At 44.4% G+C, this 17842-nt stretch overlaps 1 protein-coding gene across 3 annotated transcripts in view; it reads right to left on the reverse strand.

Annotated features, from left to right (window-relative positions):
• Positions 1–17842, reverse strand: part of GRID1 (glutamate ionotropic receptor delta type subunit 1) — a 770551-nt gene that overhangs the window by 38924 nt on the left and 713785 nt on the right. For all 3 annotated transcript variants that reach the window (XM_032141682.2, XM_058436447.1, XM_058436446.1), the window contains exon 13: positions 9044–9239. In XM_032141682.2, the coding sequence (XP_031997573.1) occupies positions 9044–9239 (196 nt within the window). The remainder of the gene's footprint in view (positions 1–9043; positions 9240–17842) is intronic.

The raw sequence follows: 17842 nt of genomic DNA on the forward strand, positions 1-17842 counted from the left end.
AAAACCATGCTCATAGATTGGAAGGTTCAGTATTATAAAAATATAAGTTTTCCCTGAAATGATCGCTATATTAAATGTAATAACGATCAAAATCTCAACAGGCATTTTTGAAGAAATTGACAAAATGATTCTAAAATTCAGGTGGAAATGTAAAGAATCTAAAATTGCCCAATCTTGTAAAAGAAGAACAAAGTTGAAGGACTTACAACACCTGACTTAAGGAATTATTTTAAAACTTCAATAATCAAGATATTTTTGTATTGGCATAAGAATAGTTATATGGATCAATGGAACAGAATAGAGAGTCCAGAAATAGACCAACACATACACGGCCAGTTGACTGTCAATCAAGGCATGTAGTCAATTGATTAAATACAAATTATTTTAATAATGGTGATAGGTCAATAGAATAAAATGAATAGGCAAGTTATAGACTAAGAATTATATCTGTAGTACTTATATTTGATCGAGGACTTCTATCCAGAATATGTAAATTAATGAATATAAATCAGCAATGAAAAGATGGAAAATCCAATAAATATTAACAAAAGACTTAAGCACACATTTTATGAAAGAAGATACATGGAAGGCCAATAAGCACATGAAAAAATGCTCAGCATCACTAGTCCCCAAAGAGAAGCAAACTAAAATAATAATCAGATTTCTGTTCATACCCGCTAAATTGGCTGCAACCAAAAATACTGGCAACACTAATGCAGGATGGGACATTCGGCAACTGAGACTTACAAGTATGTAAGGAGTATATTACCAGAGGTGATGCAAAGTAGCATAACCACATAGCAGGTAGTTAGACAGTTTCATAATGACCCAGGAATTTCACCCTTTCAAATTTAGCAAAGAAAAATGGAGACATGTCTCAACAAAGTACTTGTATAATATTGTTCATATTGTCATATTTATGGTAGCCCTGAATTGGCAACAACTACAATGTGTGTTAATTGCAGAATAAATAAACAAATCAAGGTTTATTCATACAATAGAATATCATTCACACACACGCAAAAAAAGAAGTACTGATATGCACAACTCCATGAGTAAATCTCATATACATTTTGTTGGGTGAAAGAAGGAAACAAACACATATATTCTGTATGATTCTATTTATATGAACTACAAGAGCAGGTAAATTTAATGTGTGGTGCTAGAAATCTGCAAGTGGTTGTCTCTGGGGATGAGGAGAAGTGTCTAGAAAGGGACAAAAGAAAATTTTTGCAGGTGATGGAAATAAGTATCTTGTTTTGGGTGATTATTACAGAATTGCATAAATTGTCTAAACTCATGAAATAGACACTATATGTGTATTTCAATTACACTTCATAAAAGACTGAGTGCTACTGCCTTTTCAAAAAATATTTTTCATGGCCGGGTGCGGTGGCTCATGCCTGAAATCCCAGCACTTTGGGAAGCTGAGGCAGGTGGATCACCTGAGGTCGGGAGTTTGAGACCAGCCTGGCCAACATGGAGAAACCCCATCTCTACTAAAAATACAAAAATTAGCTGGGCATGGTGGCACATGCCTGTAATTCCCGCTACTCAGGAGGCTGAGGCAGGAGAATCGCTTGAACCTAGGAGGCGGAGGTTGCAGTGAGCTGAGATCGCAACATTGCACTCCAGCCTGGGCAACAAGAGCAAAACTCCATCTCAGAAAAAAATAAAATTAAAAAAAAAATCTTTTTCTAACATATAGTAGATGCTAAGATAGTTTGATGATACCTGCTGAACATATACCTTGTGCTACAATCCACATTGGATGCTTTAGACCCTATACACTGGTATACTTGCAACTAATCTGGACAGACCTTCCTCAAGTATCACAGATGGTACAGAAAGGTGAACACTTGTTCAAAGCCACAGACTAGGTTGAGCATAAAATTTAAACACACATTTTCTAACTCCTAAAAGGAAGATGCTACTCAAACTACATTTCTTGAATGGATGAGTAAAGTTCATAAATGAATGAATAAAGAGAAGATACTATCCAAGTTGCAAAATAGATATAGGGTCTTTTGAGCAGGTACAAAAGATATAGAGATGAATGATTATCCAATGTGAGTGGCTGAGAGGGAAGGAGGCTTACAAAATCCCCAATCCATACTCACTTGGAAGCAGAGAACGAACAGAATTTCTTGGATCATGGCTACAAGGGCTCTTGCTGTTGTAGAGAGCAGTATTTTTGCTTTGCACCACACAGGGCTATCTAGTCTACATCCCCTTCCATCGTCTTGGTCAAACTCTCTTGATCTTTGAATCTAGCATCCCAAAAGTGCAAAGAAGTGCCCACCCATATAAGCCTCACCCTACTCCTCAGTAGGAATTTCCAGCATGCCATGGAACCAGGAGCTGCTACATATGTGTCCACCTTCCTCATCTTGCTCTTTCCAAATGGAGGGTTATCTGGGTGCCAAAGTTCCTGATCCTACTGTGGAAGACTGCCATCCTTCTAGGGATTAGCTTCTCTGCCACAGGTGTAGTCCCTGACACTAAGCAGAGATTGTGTGCAAGGAGAGCAACCCTGTTACAGAACAGAAAGGAAGAGGAAGGGAACAAATATTGGTGCTAAGAGGTGATGCCCACATGCAATCCAGTGCAAGAGCAAGCATTAGACCAGGGGTGGAAATAAGATTTGTGGGCCCAGTTTCTTCCTGCATTTGCATTCACACTTTATGACTTCAGCTATATTTACTGAGAGGAAAACACCACCTTTTGTTACCACAAAATGCTGGCCTAAAAAGCTACTTCCCTCTGAACAATACTATCTTCAGCCACAGGGTCTGAAACAAGCTACTCGTCTATTTATTCAAAGGACTGAATGAGCTGTGAAGATTGACATTTAAACTATTAATGCTATATTCTATTTGACAGTGTTATTAAATATTAGGTCTGATTTATGGAAAGGCTTAATCAATTGGTGGTCCAGGCCAGCCCTGGCACTGTGCAGAAATTGGGTTATGCTGGATGTTGCTTGATGAAGTTGATCAAGCTAAAGAAAAAAAAATCCCATCAGCAATATTAAAGTCTGACTTCATGTGATGAAGCTATTATCATATAAATTTGAACCATTTGCCAGCTCAATTCTGCATCTCCAAGTTTCTGTAATGGACATTTTAATAGTTTGAAAATAAAAAGATAAAGTCACAGACTTCAATAACCTTTGCTATGACACATGGAAGGAGCAGTATGGCTGCTAAACATGGGAGTCAGGCATATATCTTGCTACTTTGGTGTCAGAGAGGGAAGGAAATAAAGGCACAAGCAAAATGTACACAAGAGGGTGGAAACACATTGAGGTGGAGAAAAGACGAGATTACCACCCCATGGGAAGAGGCACGAGTGGAATGAGGTTTTGGTGACCATGCCACTAATTACTCACATCTGTGTGAACCTTAGCCAAGTCACTTAGTTTCTCTGAGACTCAGGTCTAGTTTCTACATCTTGGAGATAATAATCAAGTAGTCAGTTTCAGATGAAAGTATGAATGTATGTAAATGATCTGGCCCAGTGCCTGGGATGTAGAGATTGCTCAACAGATTTCAGAGGGAGACCAGGCCAGACCAGCAGTAAAGCTGGGTCTCAGTGCAGTGAGGGAGAAGTTTCTCGGCCACTACAGACAGACCTAGAGGACAAAAAGGGGCAGAGCCCGAATGCTATTCGATGGTGCAGAGCTGGATGATGCACTACTAGAGGCGCCTATGAGCTGTTAAATGGTGCAGAGCTGCAGCAGGAGTTTCTTAGTAGAGATGCCTGTGCACTATTCAATTATACAGAGTTAAAGGATATGCTACCTACTAATGGTGCCTGTGTGCTATGAGATGATGCACAGCTAGAGGCAATGTCCCTGGGTTGCCCCTGTCTGGACCGGGAGTCCTCAAACTTTTCCTATAAAGGGCCAGATAATGGATATTTTAGGCTTTGTGGGCCATATATCTTTATCACAACTACTCAACTCTGCTGAAATAGCAGGAAAGCAGCCATAAAAAACACGTAAATAAATGAGTTGGGCTGTTTTCCAATAAACCTTTATAAAAACAAGCTGTAGGTCAGATTTGACCAGCAGTCAGAGTTTGCCAATCTTTGGTCTAGTCTTTCCTTAGGCCTGATAGGTGCATGTGGCTGAGAGAAATGGAAGCAGCCTGTCTCCTCTCTCTTTTTGACACATCTTTCAGGACCAGGAAAATCTTCTCCCCTACAGAAGGTTATCAAGAGACAAGCCTGACAGGAACCCTGGAGCTATTTCTCTTGTCCCTTCCACCATGAAATCTAAAGAAGGTAACCTGCTAACTGATGACAGGAATCTTGTCTCTGATTTATCTGCCTCTGCTCAGTCAGACAGCAAACAGATGACTCGTTCAGGAACAATCTTCTGTTTATTGAGACTTACTGGGTGCCAGGCAGGTTTGTTGTGAAAATGGTGTGCTGTAGTCTCTTAATAAATAAAAATTCCCTCCCGTTCCAAATTCTTTCATATTTGCCTGATCAAAGCCTGATAAGGTCTCACTTGTCCTTATCTTAGTGGCCACTGGCATGGTAAATCCTTTATTTGCATCTTTTGCTACTGATTTTTTAACATTATTGTATTCATGAGTAAGACTCTTATCTCCAGAGGGTTAGTGATTTCCTAAGTGCCGCCAGTGGACAAGGAGTAGCTAGAAAAATAAGGAGGTGTTTCTCTAATGACTCATCTCCAGGTTTATTACCCTCCAGAGGCTCAATGGTGTGTGTTGGCATGAAGGAGTGGATCCCAGAGGTGAGCCAACCACGACATAACCCTTCTCCAGTTCTGATACCGCAGACAAGTGATCACGCTAAACAATTCCCCACCTAAATTCGCTTCATGTCATTAAAAGCCTTAGGACTCCCAAGGAGAAAATAACAGCAGCTCTCCAGGGTCACCCTCCATACCAACTTCCTTGACTTTTGCAGCAATTAGACATTGCTCCTCTACCAAACACTCCCTGAAAATGGAGGTGAGTCACCAAGGAGCAACTGAAAATTAGAAGTGTGATTATCTGTCAACTGCTAAAGAAGCTTCCAGGAGAAGCCCCTCGGTGGGCTTCTCCTCACCTTTGCCAGGCTGCCTACACTGCATGGCAGCAGACTCTGTTTGGGATTTGGAGAGGCTGTTCCTCCCTGAATACTAGGCCCATAATGCCCTACTTGCTGGATTTGTTCTGTAGTTTCTGGATTCAAGTTATCATCCTCACCTAGGGCACAGCCATCTCCAGACTGGTCTGCTCTCTGGGCTCAGGGATTCACAAGGTTACTGAAGCCATAGTCTGGGGGCAGGGAGCAGAGGGGCCGCTCCATAGGAGTAGGGAAGAGGACAGATTTCAGATAAGAATTTAAGTCCAGTAGTCATCCAAACAGGCACACGAAGAAGGAGGATTTGAGAGTAAATCTGAGCTTTTCTTCTGGTAAAAAATATGCAGCACACTTCATTGTCTGACAATACTATAAACTCACTTTTATAACACTAGTTATAAAACCCTTAACATTTGTCTAGTGCTGGCAGTCAGTTTTTTTTTTTTTTCTTAGAGATCCAAATTCAAGAGAGAGATTTGTGATCCCAAAGCCAGCTTGGGGTTCATAAAATGAAGGTATCATAAAACTAATCCATCCTATGTACTGAAAAAGATTAAATTCTATACCATGAAGTGATAGGCATTGATAAGAAATCCTTTGTTTGCATCCTTTGCTACTGATTTTTTAACATTGTTGTATTCATGAGTAAGACTAAATATCACCAGACGGTGAGTGGTTTCCTAAGTGCTGCCAATGGACAAGGGGTAGCTAGAACAATGATGAGGTGTTTCTCTAATGACTCATCTCCAGGTTTATCACCATCCAGAGGGCTCAATGGTGTGTGTTGGCCTTTCTGAAGCATAAGCAAGCACATGTCGCCTGCAAAGAGGGAAGGGGTGGGTACTTGTGAGGAGCCCAGCACTGCCTTGCTTGGTCTGGACTTATGCATTTGGAAGAGTAGGGAGGTGAGCAGAATGAGATTAATGACAACCTTTGATTCAGGATACCCGTACATTTCTCCAGGAATGGCTCACTTTTTGAATTAACTCATTAACTAATTTTCTAAAATCTCCTGCTAATCTAAACCTAACACCAACCCTGACTTACCAACAATGCCCTTCTCTCTTCCCTGCTGCTCTGGCTCTCCCACATGTAGCAACCACTGTGGTGAATCTTGTATTTTATCATTGCTTTGGATGTGTATGTGTATATTTTATACATTTTTAAGAGGGTATAATATTCTGTGTTACCTTCTATTAGTTGACCCATATGAAATTGCCTTAATGTTTTATTTTACTCAATATTATTCTGCTAAGATTCATCCATTTCATTGTAGACAACATCTTTCTTTATATTGTTAATGGTCATCTGGATGGTTTCCAGGGTTTTGGTTCTACAGGAAGTGCTACCATGGCCTTTCTTGTCTCCAAAAGTGCATGTGGACATTTATTTTGGGGGGATACATTGGAGTGTAATTGCTGGGCCATACGGTATGTAAGTGTCCCATTTTATAAGAGAATGCTAAGCTCTTCTCCAAAGTGATTGTACTGAGCACACCCCCATCAGCAATTAACCAACTGTTACTCCACGTCTTCTTCACCACCTCTCATTTTGTGCCAAACTAATTGGTGTAAAAGAATATAATCTTTATGGTCTTGATTTGCATTTCACAGATCACTAATAATTTTGAACATCTCTTCATTTGATTACTGGCCATTTGTGTTGCCTCTTCTGTGGAAGGCCTGTGCAAGCCTCTTGCCATTTTTCTATTAAGTTGTTTGAGATTTTCTTATTGATATATTCTTGACCGTAATCTTGCATTGGTTATATGTATTGTAAATGTCACCTCCCAGTGTGTGACTTACCTTTTTATTTTATTTAAAGTGGCTTGTAATGAATAGAACTTTAACAAAGTCAAAAGTAGCTATCTTTTTTTTTCTAAGCAGTGCTTTTTTTTTTAGCATTACGCAATGAATCTTCATAAGACCCTGTGTGGATGACAGTATTGGCTCTCTCTGAGAGTCAAAGAAAGCCAGGAAAGGGAACGCGAAGGCCATTTGGCCCAGGCCTCACATGCACAAAAGACCTTAAATCAACATTGTGTTCATTATCTTCAAATGAGGTCACCTACAGCCACAAAGATTCACTGTCAGGGATGAAAGAAGACCCTGCAGCTTAAGGCTAGAGCACCATCCTTTGCAGTGCAGTGAGAACTACGAGGTTTTAATAAATCTTGTAAGCATGAGAATAGCACAGTTACACTGCATTGTATTATTATTGTCAAAGTATCCTTTGTTAAATTTAAACATTCAAAATTTATCGTGATATGTATTTTCAGATCATTTAAGTCTCTAAGGAGACCCCCAAATGGAAAGTTGCCCAGGTCTTTCTCAACTCCAAGAGTTCCCAGACAGGGAGAATGGTGTGCTCCATTTCACAATGCTGGTAACTTACGAAACTGGAATTCACACCTAAATGTGTCAAGCTCCAGAGCCTAGACATCTTCTGCTGTTCAATGTGGCTAAATGGCAACAAAAAATCATCCTGAGCGTGGGATCCTGCACAAGTCATCCTGTGCACGACCATCTTCCCAGTGGGCCTCACTCCACATGGCACCACAGGTAGGTGCCCCAGCCTGTCACGGGATAGAGGCTGCACTCTGCCTGATGCCCATGTGTTTCCAAAGCAAAGGGGGACTCAGGCCTCTCTCCCTCGACCCGTCTGGGGCACAAAGGGGAGGGGCTGGCAGATTGCTGAGGACCATGAAGGGCAAGGTGGTGGGCCTTAGTGGCCCGAGAGCTTGCCCCAGGCTGTCCTGACATCCACTGGTCTCTGCAGGAAGGCCAAGAAGTCACTGGAGTGGCTGGGGGGCAGCACAGGGATGAACATGTGTGTGTGTGTGTGTGTGTGTGTGTGTGTGGCAAGGTGTGAGTACGCCTGTGAGGGTATGCATGAGGAGACTCCACAGAGGTGGCAGGATGGGTCCGGGAGGGAAAGGATGGGAGGAGACACTGAGGCAGCCAGTCTGCTCAGAGAGGCAGCGATGCTGGCCAGGGGGCTGTACATGTTTCTCGCCCCATTCTCTAATGACCTCAGGACAGTAGCTATTGCATGTGGGGTTCACTGGACAGGAGGACCCCACCACCAGCAGCAAAATCATAACACCTGCCTTCATCCCACCACATTCTTCTTCATTGACCTCTAAGGGCTCTACAGCTGCACGTGGTGGATAAATGCCAATTCCCCAGCTTGGAACCCAAGGAGTCATGAGTCAGAGCCACCCGATCCTCAGCTGTATAAAAGGATAATTCTGAATTCGAGTCATTGGGGGAAATTGACTGAAACAAATGAGCAACGGCTAACAATGCTGAAGAGCATCATGGCCTTTCTCCTCCCTTCTTCCCTTTGGCACTGGTATCTTCCCACCTGGCTTCCCAAGGCTTTGCCCGGTAAGGCTCTGTCCCAGGTTCTCTGCCCTTATCCCCATCTCTGAGGCACACCTCTTCTCACAGTACGGCCCCAGAGATGAGCCCAGGCCACCTGGCTGACCCTCTCCCCCTTTCCCTGTATGCAGACTTCCTCGACCAGACCCCCAAGCTAACCACAGTGGGCCCACCCTCTCCCCAACACCCTCCCTTCACTCCTGTAACTCTCGCTTGGTACTCTGCTACTGCTTTTGCCAAGTGTTCTCACCTCGGGTGGACAGGCCTCTCTGTGCCACCCTCCTATGAGCCCATGAGGAGGGTGGGCCAAAAGTCAGGCTTAGTCTGCCTGCTCCTCCCCAGCCAGCACCACTCTGCAAACTTGGAAGATCCATAAGAAGCAGCTGTTCTGCTTCTGCTGCCCAGAAAGGGCATCCACCTAAAGAACGTGTGCGATGGATCGCCTTGCAGGTTACAGGGCTACTCAGAGGCAGATGCCCCTGGATGTGTCTCCTACCTGGGTGATGACCACCCTGTGGCCCTGTTACAGTGCACGTGCCCAAGCGCCAGCTCCCGCCTACCTTCCTGATGCCTTCTGAAGGACTGGACACGCAGTTGTCAGCCCCTCCGTTCTTGCTGATGGTCCGCCAGAGTTCAGCAAACGTGCTGTCCTGCTCCAGGGGGTTGGTGCCCTTGGCTCGGAAGTACTCATATACAGCAGAATCCCGGACGGTGCCATAAGACATTTCCACTTGTTTGGACAGGTCCTGGAAAGTCCTGAAATGCAGAAAGGCAGTGAGGCATGAGTACATGCTGTGCATTGCACACTGCAAGGATACAAATGGGCTTCAAGGCCCTTCTGAAGTCCAAGCCCGGCATGGTCCACTATCCACATTCTTCATTCCTCATCCCCCAAAGTTCAAGTCCCTCAGCCCAGAGTGGGACTTGCAGGGCCTCATTCAATTACGGGTGTGTTTTCTGTGTAGATTAATTCAATAAGATGACTGGGCACCTAAAACCAGGTTCTTTACTGAATTGGAGGGATAAAAGGATGAGTAAGACATGATTCCTGCCTTCAAGGAGCTTATAGTCCAGCTATAGAAGGAGACATATAGACAGAGAATCATAGTATCAAAGAGTCAGGGCAACATGGGAGGCTGTATGCTGCGGATCTCCAACTCAGACACCTGCAGAGGCTGGGCAGGAAAGAGGCCTATGTTGGCAAGATGAACGATAATGATGGCTGGCCTGTGACACTCAGAGACAGCATGGGGAAGAAACTCACTCAGAGACCAACTGACTCAGGGTAAATTAAGAGGCATCCCCTCCAAAGCTTGCAGCTGTGCTAGGGGTCTAGCCAATTATTGACTTCGAATGCTCCCCTCCCCATGACCTCCTCAATCAATTTGGTTTTTGAAAAAATAAAGAAAATTGGATTTTTATATCTCTCCTTATTTTAAAATGTTGACAATTATTTAAAAGATGATGCAAAAAACAAAGCACTTCTGAGGTCCTTGGGTTCTCTCTCCTTAGAGGAGTGGCAGGTGGCTCCAGCCAGGTGCACATTGGAGGGGGGATTTCACGAGGAATGGCCATCAGCAACCCAAGAGCAGACTTCTGAGCTAGGGGCAGAGAAGGAGACTCCTCTGGGGAAGGACAAATAGTCACAGCAGGAAGGACCAGTCACTATGAAGATTTTACTTGCCTCAGAAGAGCGTACTTGGCTCAGCATGTTGAGAGAATGTCATGTACCAAACAGAATTGCATAAAAAAAAAAAAAGCCCATGGGGAGCCAGCCTCTCTCTCCAGGTTCCAACCTGATCACTCTTTACTTATTTCTCTTCTAGAAATCTCAGTCTCTCCTCTTTAACAACCCACATCATCATCCCTCCCTCTCTCTGAGTCACCATTTCCACAGGAAGAGCCAGTCTTCTCAACTGGATCTACACAACCCTCCATCTTCTGGTCTCATCTCTGGCTGTTCTCTCCACCTGCACACAGCACCACAGCCAACCTTGAAATGAGAAATCCCACACACTCCCCATCCATGGCACCAGGCCACAGTGCTCCCTCTGCCTGGAATCCCTTTATCTCCTTCCTCTAACAACACCTCTACAAGCCCGCTGAAAATCCAACAGCCAACAGCTGCCTCTTTCCTTGGGGAGCCATCCCACCCCAGCCTCCCTGTGCCCTCTCCACACCTTGTGGGCTCCCGTGGCAGCATGAGCTCACTGGGACTTCAGAGGGCCACATGCCAGAGCAGAGACAAGCAAGGGCTCTGGAGTCCAATTACATACCTTGCCTGTCTGCCTCCCACAACCAACACTGTGGTCCAGAAAAGTTAGTTAACTTATCTGTGCCTCAGTTTCCAAATATTTTAATAATGGAGATAGAAGCAGAGCCTGTAGAAGAGGATTGCTATGAGGATTAAATAGGATTTGTGTTCAGCTCTCAGAGCAGTCCCTGATGGTAACCAGTAGTGATTATTCTGGGTCCCCAGTAGACTATAAGAATTTGGAGGACTGGAGCTGAAGGAGCCCCATTTTTGCATCCACTGCCCTGGACCAAGGCTCACAGCAGCCTCCCCAGCCAGCACACAGAAGGTCCAGCTGTGGATGACTCCCCTTGCTTCGGAGACACATGCCACAGTACTCCTTAGGTCCCTGCTATGTGGCCCAGAAACAGAGCTCAGTATTCGTTTCAATACATTACAGATGAAAGGAAACATAAAATAACAAATTCGATGAAGAAATCTTTCTAATCATTGTTCATTATTTATATCTAATTGAAGCAAGATGTTCCTTTGCCTGAAGGGCCCCAAGGGTTGTAACTCTGCCGTAATTTGCCTGTAATGAAAGGAGGGGGACCTTTTTTTCCCACATATTTTAAATTTTTTCTCATGGTAATACAAACACAAGGCTTTGATGAATGAGAAAACATCAGGATGAATTACACAGTTGAGTCTAAATACTGAACTGCTCTAAATTGCTGCAGATTTCATGAGTGTGGAATGAATGGGTAACTGCCAGGGATCTCGAAACACTGTTTCATCCCCACATTTGAAATGGAGATTTTCTCTCTCCACTTGGTATTATTCAGGAAGGTGCCCACGGCCAGAGGCTCAGGGAACGTCTCTGGTTAACAAGCAGGCAGCCCAAATGTTTATGGCTTCATGTTCATTCCTGTTCCAGTAGACCTCACTGTTCCCACCCCAAAATGCCATCCCCATCTTCTTTGAATCTTACTGCTCAGACCCACGGCCATAGCCTCCATCCATCCATCACCTCTAATAGCCACAAATTCGTGCAGAGGAATCTCTCCCATCTCAGACATGCACTTGATCTTTCAACAAAGGTTTCCAGGCTCACTAATGCCCAGCACAGGGGGCACTACCATCTTATTCCAGGGTGAATAAACTTATGGAAGGCTATCTGGGGTGTTGAACACAAGGGCCCAACTATTCATCCACCAAAGCCATCATCTCCCTGAGGAAGTCATCCTCTTGTCACAGCACCCAGTTTTGGAGGGGACACACAGGGAGGAATAAAGGAGAATGGGGACAGCCAGGAATCCAGACTGCCAAGCCAACACTGGTAGTCAGCAGAAGACAGACGTTGAAGTCAGATAGGACGCCCATTCAAGCAAGTGAGGGAGGCTTCACCAGGAGGAGGCTGTGTTAGCAGCACACTCAATTTAGAACTTTTCTGAAGTCAGTCTCTTCAGCAACAACTGCTACAAAGTGTCCAGGTACCCCCACCACACAGAGATGAAGGAGACGTGCCCATCACAGGTGTGGTCTCTATTAACCTCACATGCACGATGCAACTTGCTGATGTCATTCAACCAGTTATTTCACCAACAGTTCCTAAATGTCTACTAGGTAAGGTACAGTGCACACCAAGCAAGGAATACATTGCAGGCATCATCAAGGGGCTAGTGGTCAGAGAAGTAAAGCAACAGTGACCAAACAATATGAGAGACATTAAAATACAGGTCTGTATGGGGGAACCCAGAAGCACAGAGAAGTAGCTAACCCATGGGTAGGAGCTGAAGAAATGCTTCCTAGAAGAGGGAACATTAAGCTGAGTCAGAAAGGATGGGTAGAGGCAGCCAGATGGAGAACCAAGGGGTAGAATGTTCCTGGAAGGGAAGATATTACCTGAGAAGGCATTTGGGTAATGAAAACACGTGGCTTATTCCGGACACATACCAGGGAGCAATTCACATCAGCCAAAAAGACATAGGTGATGGAATTTGGCAGTCCTGGGTGTGAATGCTGCTTCTGAATGCCTTCACTGTTTGACATAGACCAGTAGCTCTCAAAGTGTGATCCTCAGAGCTGCAGTGTCAGTAGCATCTGGGGCCTTATGAGAAATGCAAATCCTTGGGCCCCACTCCAGACATACTGAGTCAGAAACTCTGAGGGTGGTGATCAGCAGTCTATGTTTCCACAACCCTCCAGGTGATTCTGATGCATGCAAGCTCCAGAACTTGCATGGACTAGGGCAAGTTATATAATCTCTGAGGCCTTAGATTTCATAACTCATACCCGACTCACAGGGTTGTTGAAGATTAATGATCACAGACATATACCTGGTACACAGTTAATGTTTAATAAATGCTAGCCCTTCTAGTAGACTGCTTATCAGTAGTTCAAATGGTTGGAGCACTGGGCTCATGTGAAGGAGTCATGAGTAACAGGCCAGAGTAGTCACACCCAGATGGAAGCAACCATGGGCAAGCCGCATGTCTAAGCTTCCAGGCTTATGTGATTGGAGCCTATCTCCCCAACTGCCTATCTGTCTCCCCAGTGAGAAGCCTGTGGCCCATCTTGTTTCCATCTTGCTGCCAAGGTACATGCAAATGCTCCCCCATCAGCCCCCAATCTGCTGCCTTGTCAACAACACACTTCAGGCAGTCAGGATACTTAAAAGGATGACTTGCAGAAGTCTGAACCCAGGATGAGCATAGAGACACCAAAACTCCTCTGGCACACAATCTGGATCTTTGCTTCGTGGGTCGTCACAGTAACAGCCTAGCAGAGGCTACCCTGGGAAAGTAATGAACTCCTAGGCAAGGAACTGCTCAGGAAGAACGGCCTTAAAAGCATCAGCCCCAGGCTGCCCGCCAGAGTCTGCACTGGCTCATGAAATGTCATGGTGCAAACATGTGTATCCCTTGAGCCTCACTTCTGTTTGCTGCCTATCTTCTTACTTCAACTTTTGATAATATTTTGTGTTGGAATCCTCCCCTGACAAAGCCTACCCTCTCCTCCAACCTTACGTTTAAACCAATATCTTCTACTCAAGTGTGTCCTACCAAAACTGGGTTTGGGACCAATGCAAACTGCTTCTCTGTATCTCCTGACCTGGATTACCGATTTTTGAAATTTCCACAAGCTGAAAGCGTAGCTGATACCTTTGAGCACATCAGATTGTCTTGTAAAAGGACTTTGTAAGCATCCCTTGCCTCTGAGAACACTGTCCTCTAATTAAACATGCACCTCTAGGGAAGACCCACCACACACCCTTCAGCTGTGGCCGAGGATATTCTCTCCAGCTTGGTACCACCTCCTGTCCTCCCCACACCTTTCTTCATAAATCAATCTTACTATTTCCTAGATATATGTTCATTAACAAAGAGACAAATGTGTTTGCAGTATGAGAAAAATCAATAATACAGAATTTATAAATACATCTTTGCATGTTACAAAAATATTTACATTGGCAATGGAGATAAACACACTTGCAACAAGAGCAGAATCAATATTCAGTATACGTAAAATGGATTTCAACAACGGTGAGGATGGCATAAGCATGGGCCTGATACATGTGGATCTGCAAGTCCTATTATTCTTCCTTAAGGAGAAGAGAATGTGGTGGAGTGGCTCAAAAGACACGGGAGGGTGGGGATATCCATCCTGGTGACTTGAAACTTTCATAGCTACAGCCTACAGATGCCTTTACTATCTTTCCAGCAGTCTTGATTTTCTATCTCATGTCTGGCTCTACAAGAGATGATGCTGCAATCATCAAAGCAATCCGGATTGCCTGGCTAGGGCTCCACAACCAGCTTCCAGAGGGCACCATGACCCGCCCTGGTGCACACTGATAAGTCTCTCCTGGGTTTCTTCCCCAGGGCCCCCCAGCTTCTCTAATCTGTCACCCATGCAGGGGAAGGATTCCTAGGTGTCTTCCTTCTTTCATTCACTCGTCATTCAAAAAACTCTATTTCCTGTGCATCTGTCTGCATTAGACAGTGCTCTAGGTCTGGAGATAGGGCAAGAATGGCACAAAGTTCCTACTTTTGTGGATTTTACATAATTGAGATGAGACAAAGAAACAAACATCAATGACAACAGCAACAATACAATAACTAGGTAATGCTAGGGTCAGCAAACTTTCTGGAAAGGGACAGATAGTGCCTATGTGGTCACTGAGGGCCACACAAGACTCAGTCACATATTCTTTGCTTTTGTTTTTGTTTTGTTTTCCAATGCTTTAAAATGTTTTTAAAAAGGAAAAGCAGTCTTGGCTTGCAGGCTGTGACAAAGCAGGCTGCAGGCCCTCTGAAGACTTGTGGGGCATCGCTGGCTGACCCCTGCTACTATGTAACAAGTGATTAAAAAGGCTATGAAGATTAATAAAGCAGAGCAAGAGTAAGCAAAAATGATGGAGGCATTGATTACATAAAGTAGCCAGGGTGGATTTTGAGCCATTGGAGTTGACATCTAGGGCATGTGTTTCTCTAGCATCTGTCCTCACACTGGACTAAGAGGAGCAGAGAGGGGTGAACTCGCAGAGGCTGGGGCTGAGGCCTGCTGGGGCTATCCTGCCAAGGAGCTGAGACAGGGTGGCCAAGGAGCCAGCTGATGAGCCTCTCCTACCTTAGAACATTTACCCGGGGACCTTCCAGGAAGCCTGGGAAAGGTGATGCTGGGGTGTACACAGGTGCTGTGGTTAGAATACTGTTTCCGCCAAAACTCACATTGAAACTTAATTCCCAGTGTGGCAGTATTGAGAGGTGGGACCTTTAAAAGGTGATTGGATCATGAAGACTCTGCCTTGATGAATGGATTAACCCAATTTGGACTAATCAGTCATCATGGGAGGGGAGATGGTATTTTTATAATAAGAAGAAGAGATGCTTAAACTGGGATGCGAGTAGGCTTGGGACCCTGTCCGTGTGATGCCCTGCACCACCACATGACACTGCAGGGAGAAGGTGCATACCAGATGCAGCTGCTAGACCTTGGACTTTTCAGCCTCCAGAATTGTAAGAAATAAATGCCCTTTTTTAAAAAAAAATAAACTACCCAGTTTAAGGTATTCTGTTATAAGCAAGAAAAAATAGACTAAGAAAACAGTTCTCCTTTGTATCCAAAGCCTAGTCGGTGTGATTCTGAGTAGTGAGCAGAGGGACTGCAGATCCAAATACTGTATGAGGACACTTAGTGACCCACAGGGTGAGGGTTGCAGGGCCCACAGCAGGAAAATGCATGCTTCCATAGGCCACAGAACCCTTCTTCAAACCTATGCCTGAAAGCCAGCCTCAGAGGGCCAGCTGAGGTGCCCTCCCTCCTCACCTTCCTTCCCTCCATAGTGTTTTCTCTCCAAATCCCACTTCTTCAATTGCTATTGAAATTAAAAGACACACAAAATAAAATGCTAAAAAACTCAAAGCATTTGTATATATTTACATAGTTGTAAAAAGTAACAATTAATAAATGTAAATAAATATAAAAACAAAAGTAAAAGGGATAAGCAGTGAATGCCTGCAAGACTTCCACTTCTTACAAACATATTTTTGTAAAATTTGCATTTTTATTATGTTATAAATAAAAAATGTGATCTGAATGATTTTAAATATCCTGCTGCTGCCCAAGCAACAGTTCTGGGCCTTGGGAACTGAGCTCTGTGCTCTCTTCTATCCTCTGTGTCCACCCTTCCTCCTGGGTTAGCCTCCCATCAGCCAAGATCCACTGAGAGGCAGGAAGTCTCTCTACCAGCCCTATCAAACACCCTGTCCACCAGCCATGAGGAGGCTGTGATAGTTGTATCTTCAGTCCCTACAGCAAGACAAACATGTGAGACTAATTCAAAGTGGTCTGAGGCCATCCCAGGCACTCAGGGCCCATCAGTACTGAGGCTCCCACACCAAAGCAGGCTGGAGTTTCCTCACTTCCGCACCTTCTGCCTGGATTCAACCCAGGCCTGGTGCCCTGGTCCCAAAGCAGACTGTGAATTCCTAAACACAGGCATATGTGATATGTGTTTCTGATTTGCCAAACTCAGCCTAGATCCTGTATGTAAGTAGAGCTTAGTAATAGGAGCTGTGAAAATCATCTTGATGAGGTCAGATAACTGTGGGCCAGGTGCTAAACCAAGTCAGGAGCTCAATGTCCACACTATTCACTAGGTTAGTTCTGGGGCTTCTATTTCCCCCAGCAAAGGAGGCTTAGTGTAGAGCCTTCAGTGCTTCAGTGCTGCCTCCTCCAGCTCTTCTCGGCTACCCTGCTTTTGGGGTGCCAGCCTGGAAGACCTCCTGCTCACTCAGGCCTCCAAGTCTTCACTCAGGTTCATTGCCTGCCTTCTCTGCTGTGCCCTGACTAAAACCTACCTACTCTGAAGGCATCAGCTCAGCTGTCATGTTGTATTGAAAGAGTGGATCCATGCCCACTGGATCCAAGATGCTTTGTGTTCTGGGCTTGGCCCTATCCTAATGTTTTCCCTTTTAAGCTTCCTGTGCTGTCTGCCCACCTCTGAATTTCTATCACCTCCATCTCTGAATTTCTATCACCCCACACACAGTCTGACAGACATTAGGAGCTGAGTTCATGTTTTCTGGAAGAATGAACTCTATTTTAAAACGATTTTGTGTTTAGAACTGAATGGCTGAATATGGCTGGGAGAAGATCCAAGCTAAACACCAGCATGGTGATTCTAACTTTAGAATCATGACCACTAGCCTCCAGGAGACCCTTAAAGCTGCTTGAGATCTTCTAAATCTCCCTGTGCACTTCCTCCTCCCACGCTCTCAGATGACTCTCAGACAATGAGGCTGCTTCTTTTTTCCTAAGAAGGGAGAAGCCATCAGTGGAGAACTTTACTTTTCTAGATAACTCCCTTCTCGAAAACTAGTGAATAGTTGCCTTCCATCCTTTTAAAATGACAGCTTTGTTTTTACTCCTATGCATGTCTAACTCTGTTTGTCTCCTAGATCCCAGACATTCTTGCCTTCTCAAAGTACATTGCTCTTCCATTTGTCACCTCTATCTTCTTCATCATGAAATTATTTCTCTCTGCAGATCATTTCCATTGGCTTGAAAATACATACATACATCTTCTCTCTCACTCAAAAAAAAAAAAACAAGACCTATG

This window comes from Hylobates moloch, unplaced genomic scaffold, assembly GCF_009828535.3.
Source record: "Hylobates moloch isolate HMO894 unplaced genomic scaffold, HMol_V3 SCAFFOLD_3, whole genome shotgun sequence".
Taxonomy (NCBI): Eukaryota; Metazoa; Chordata; class Mammalia; order Primates; family Hylobatidae; genus Hylobates; species Hylobates moloch.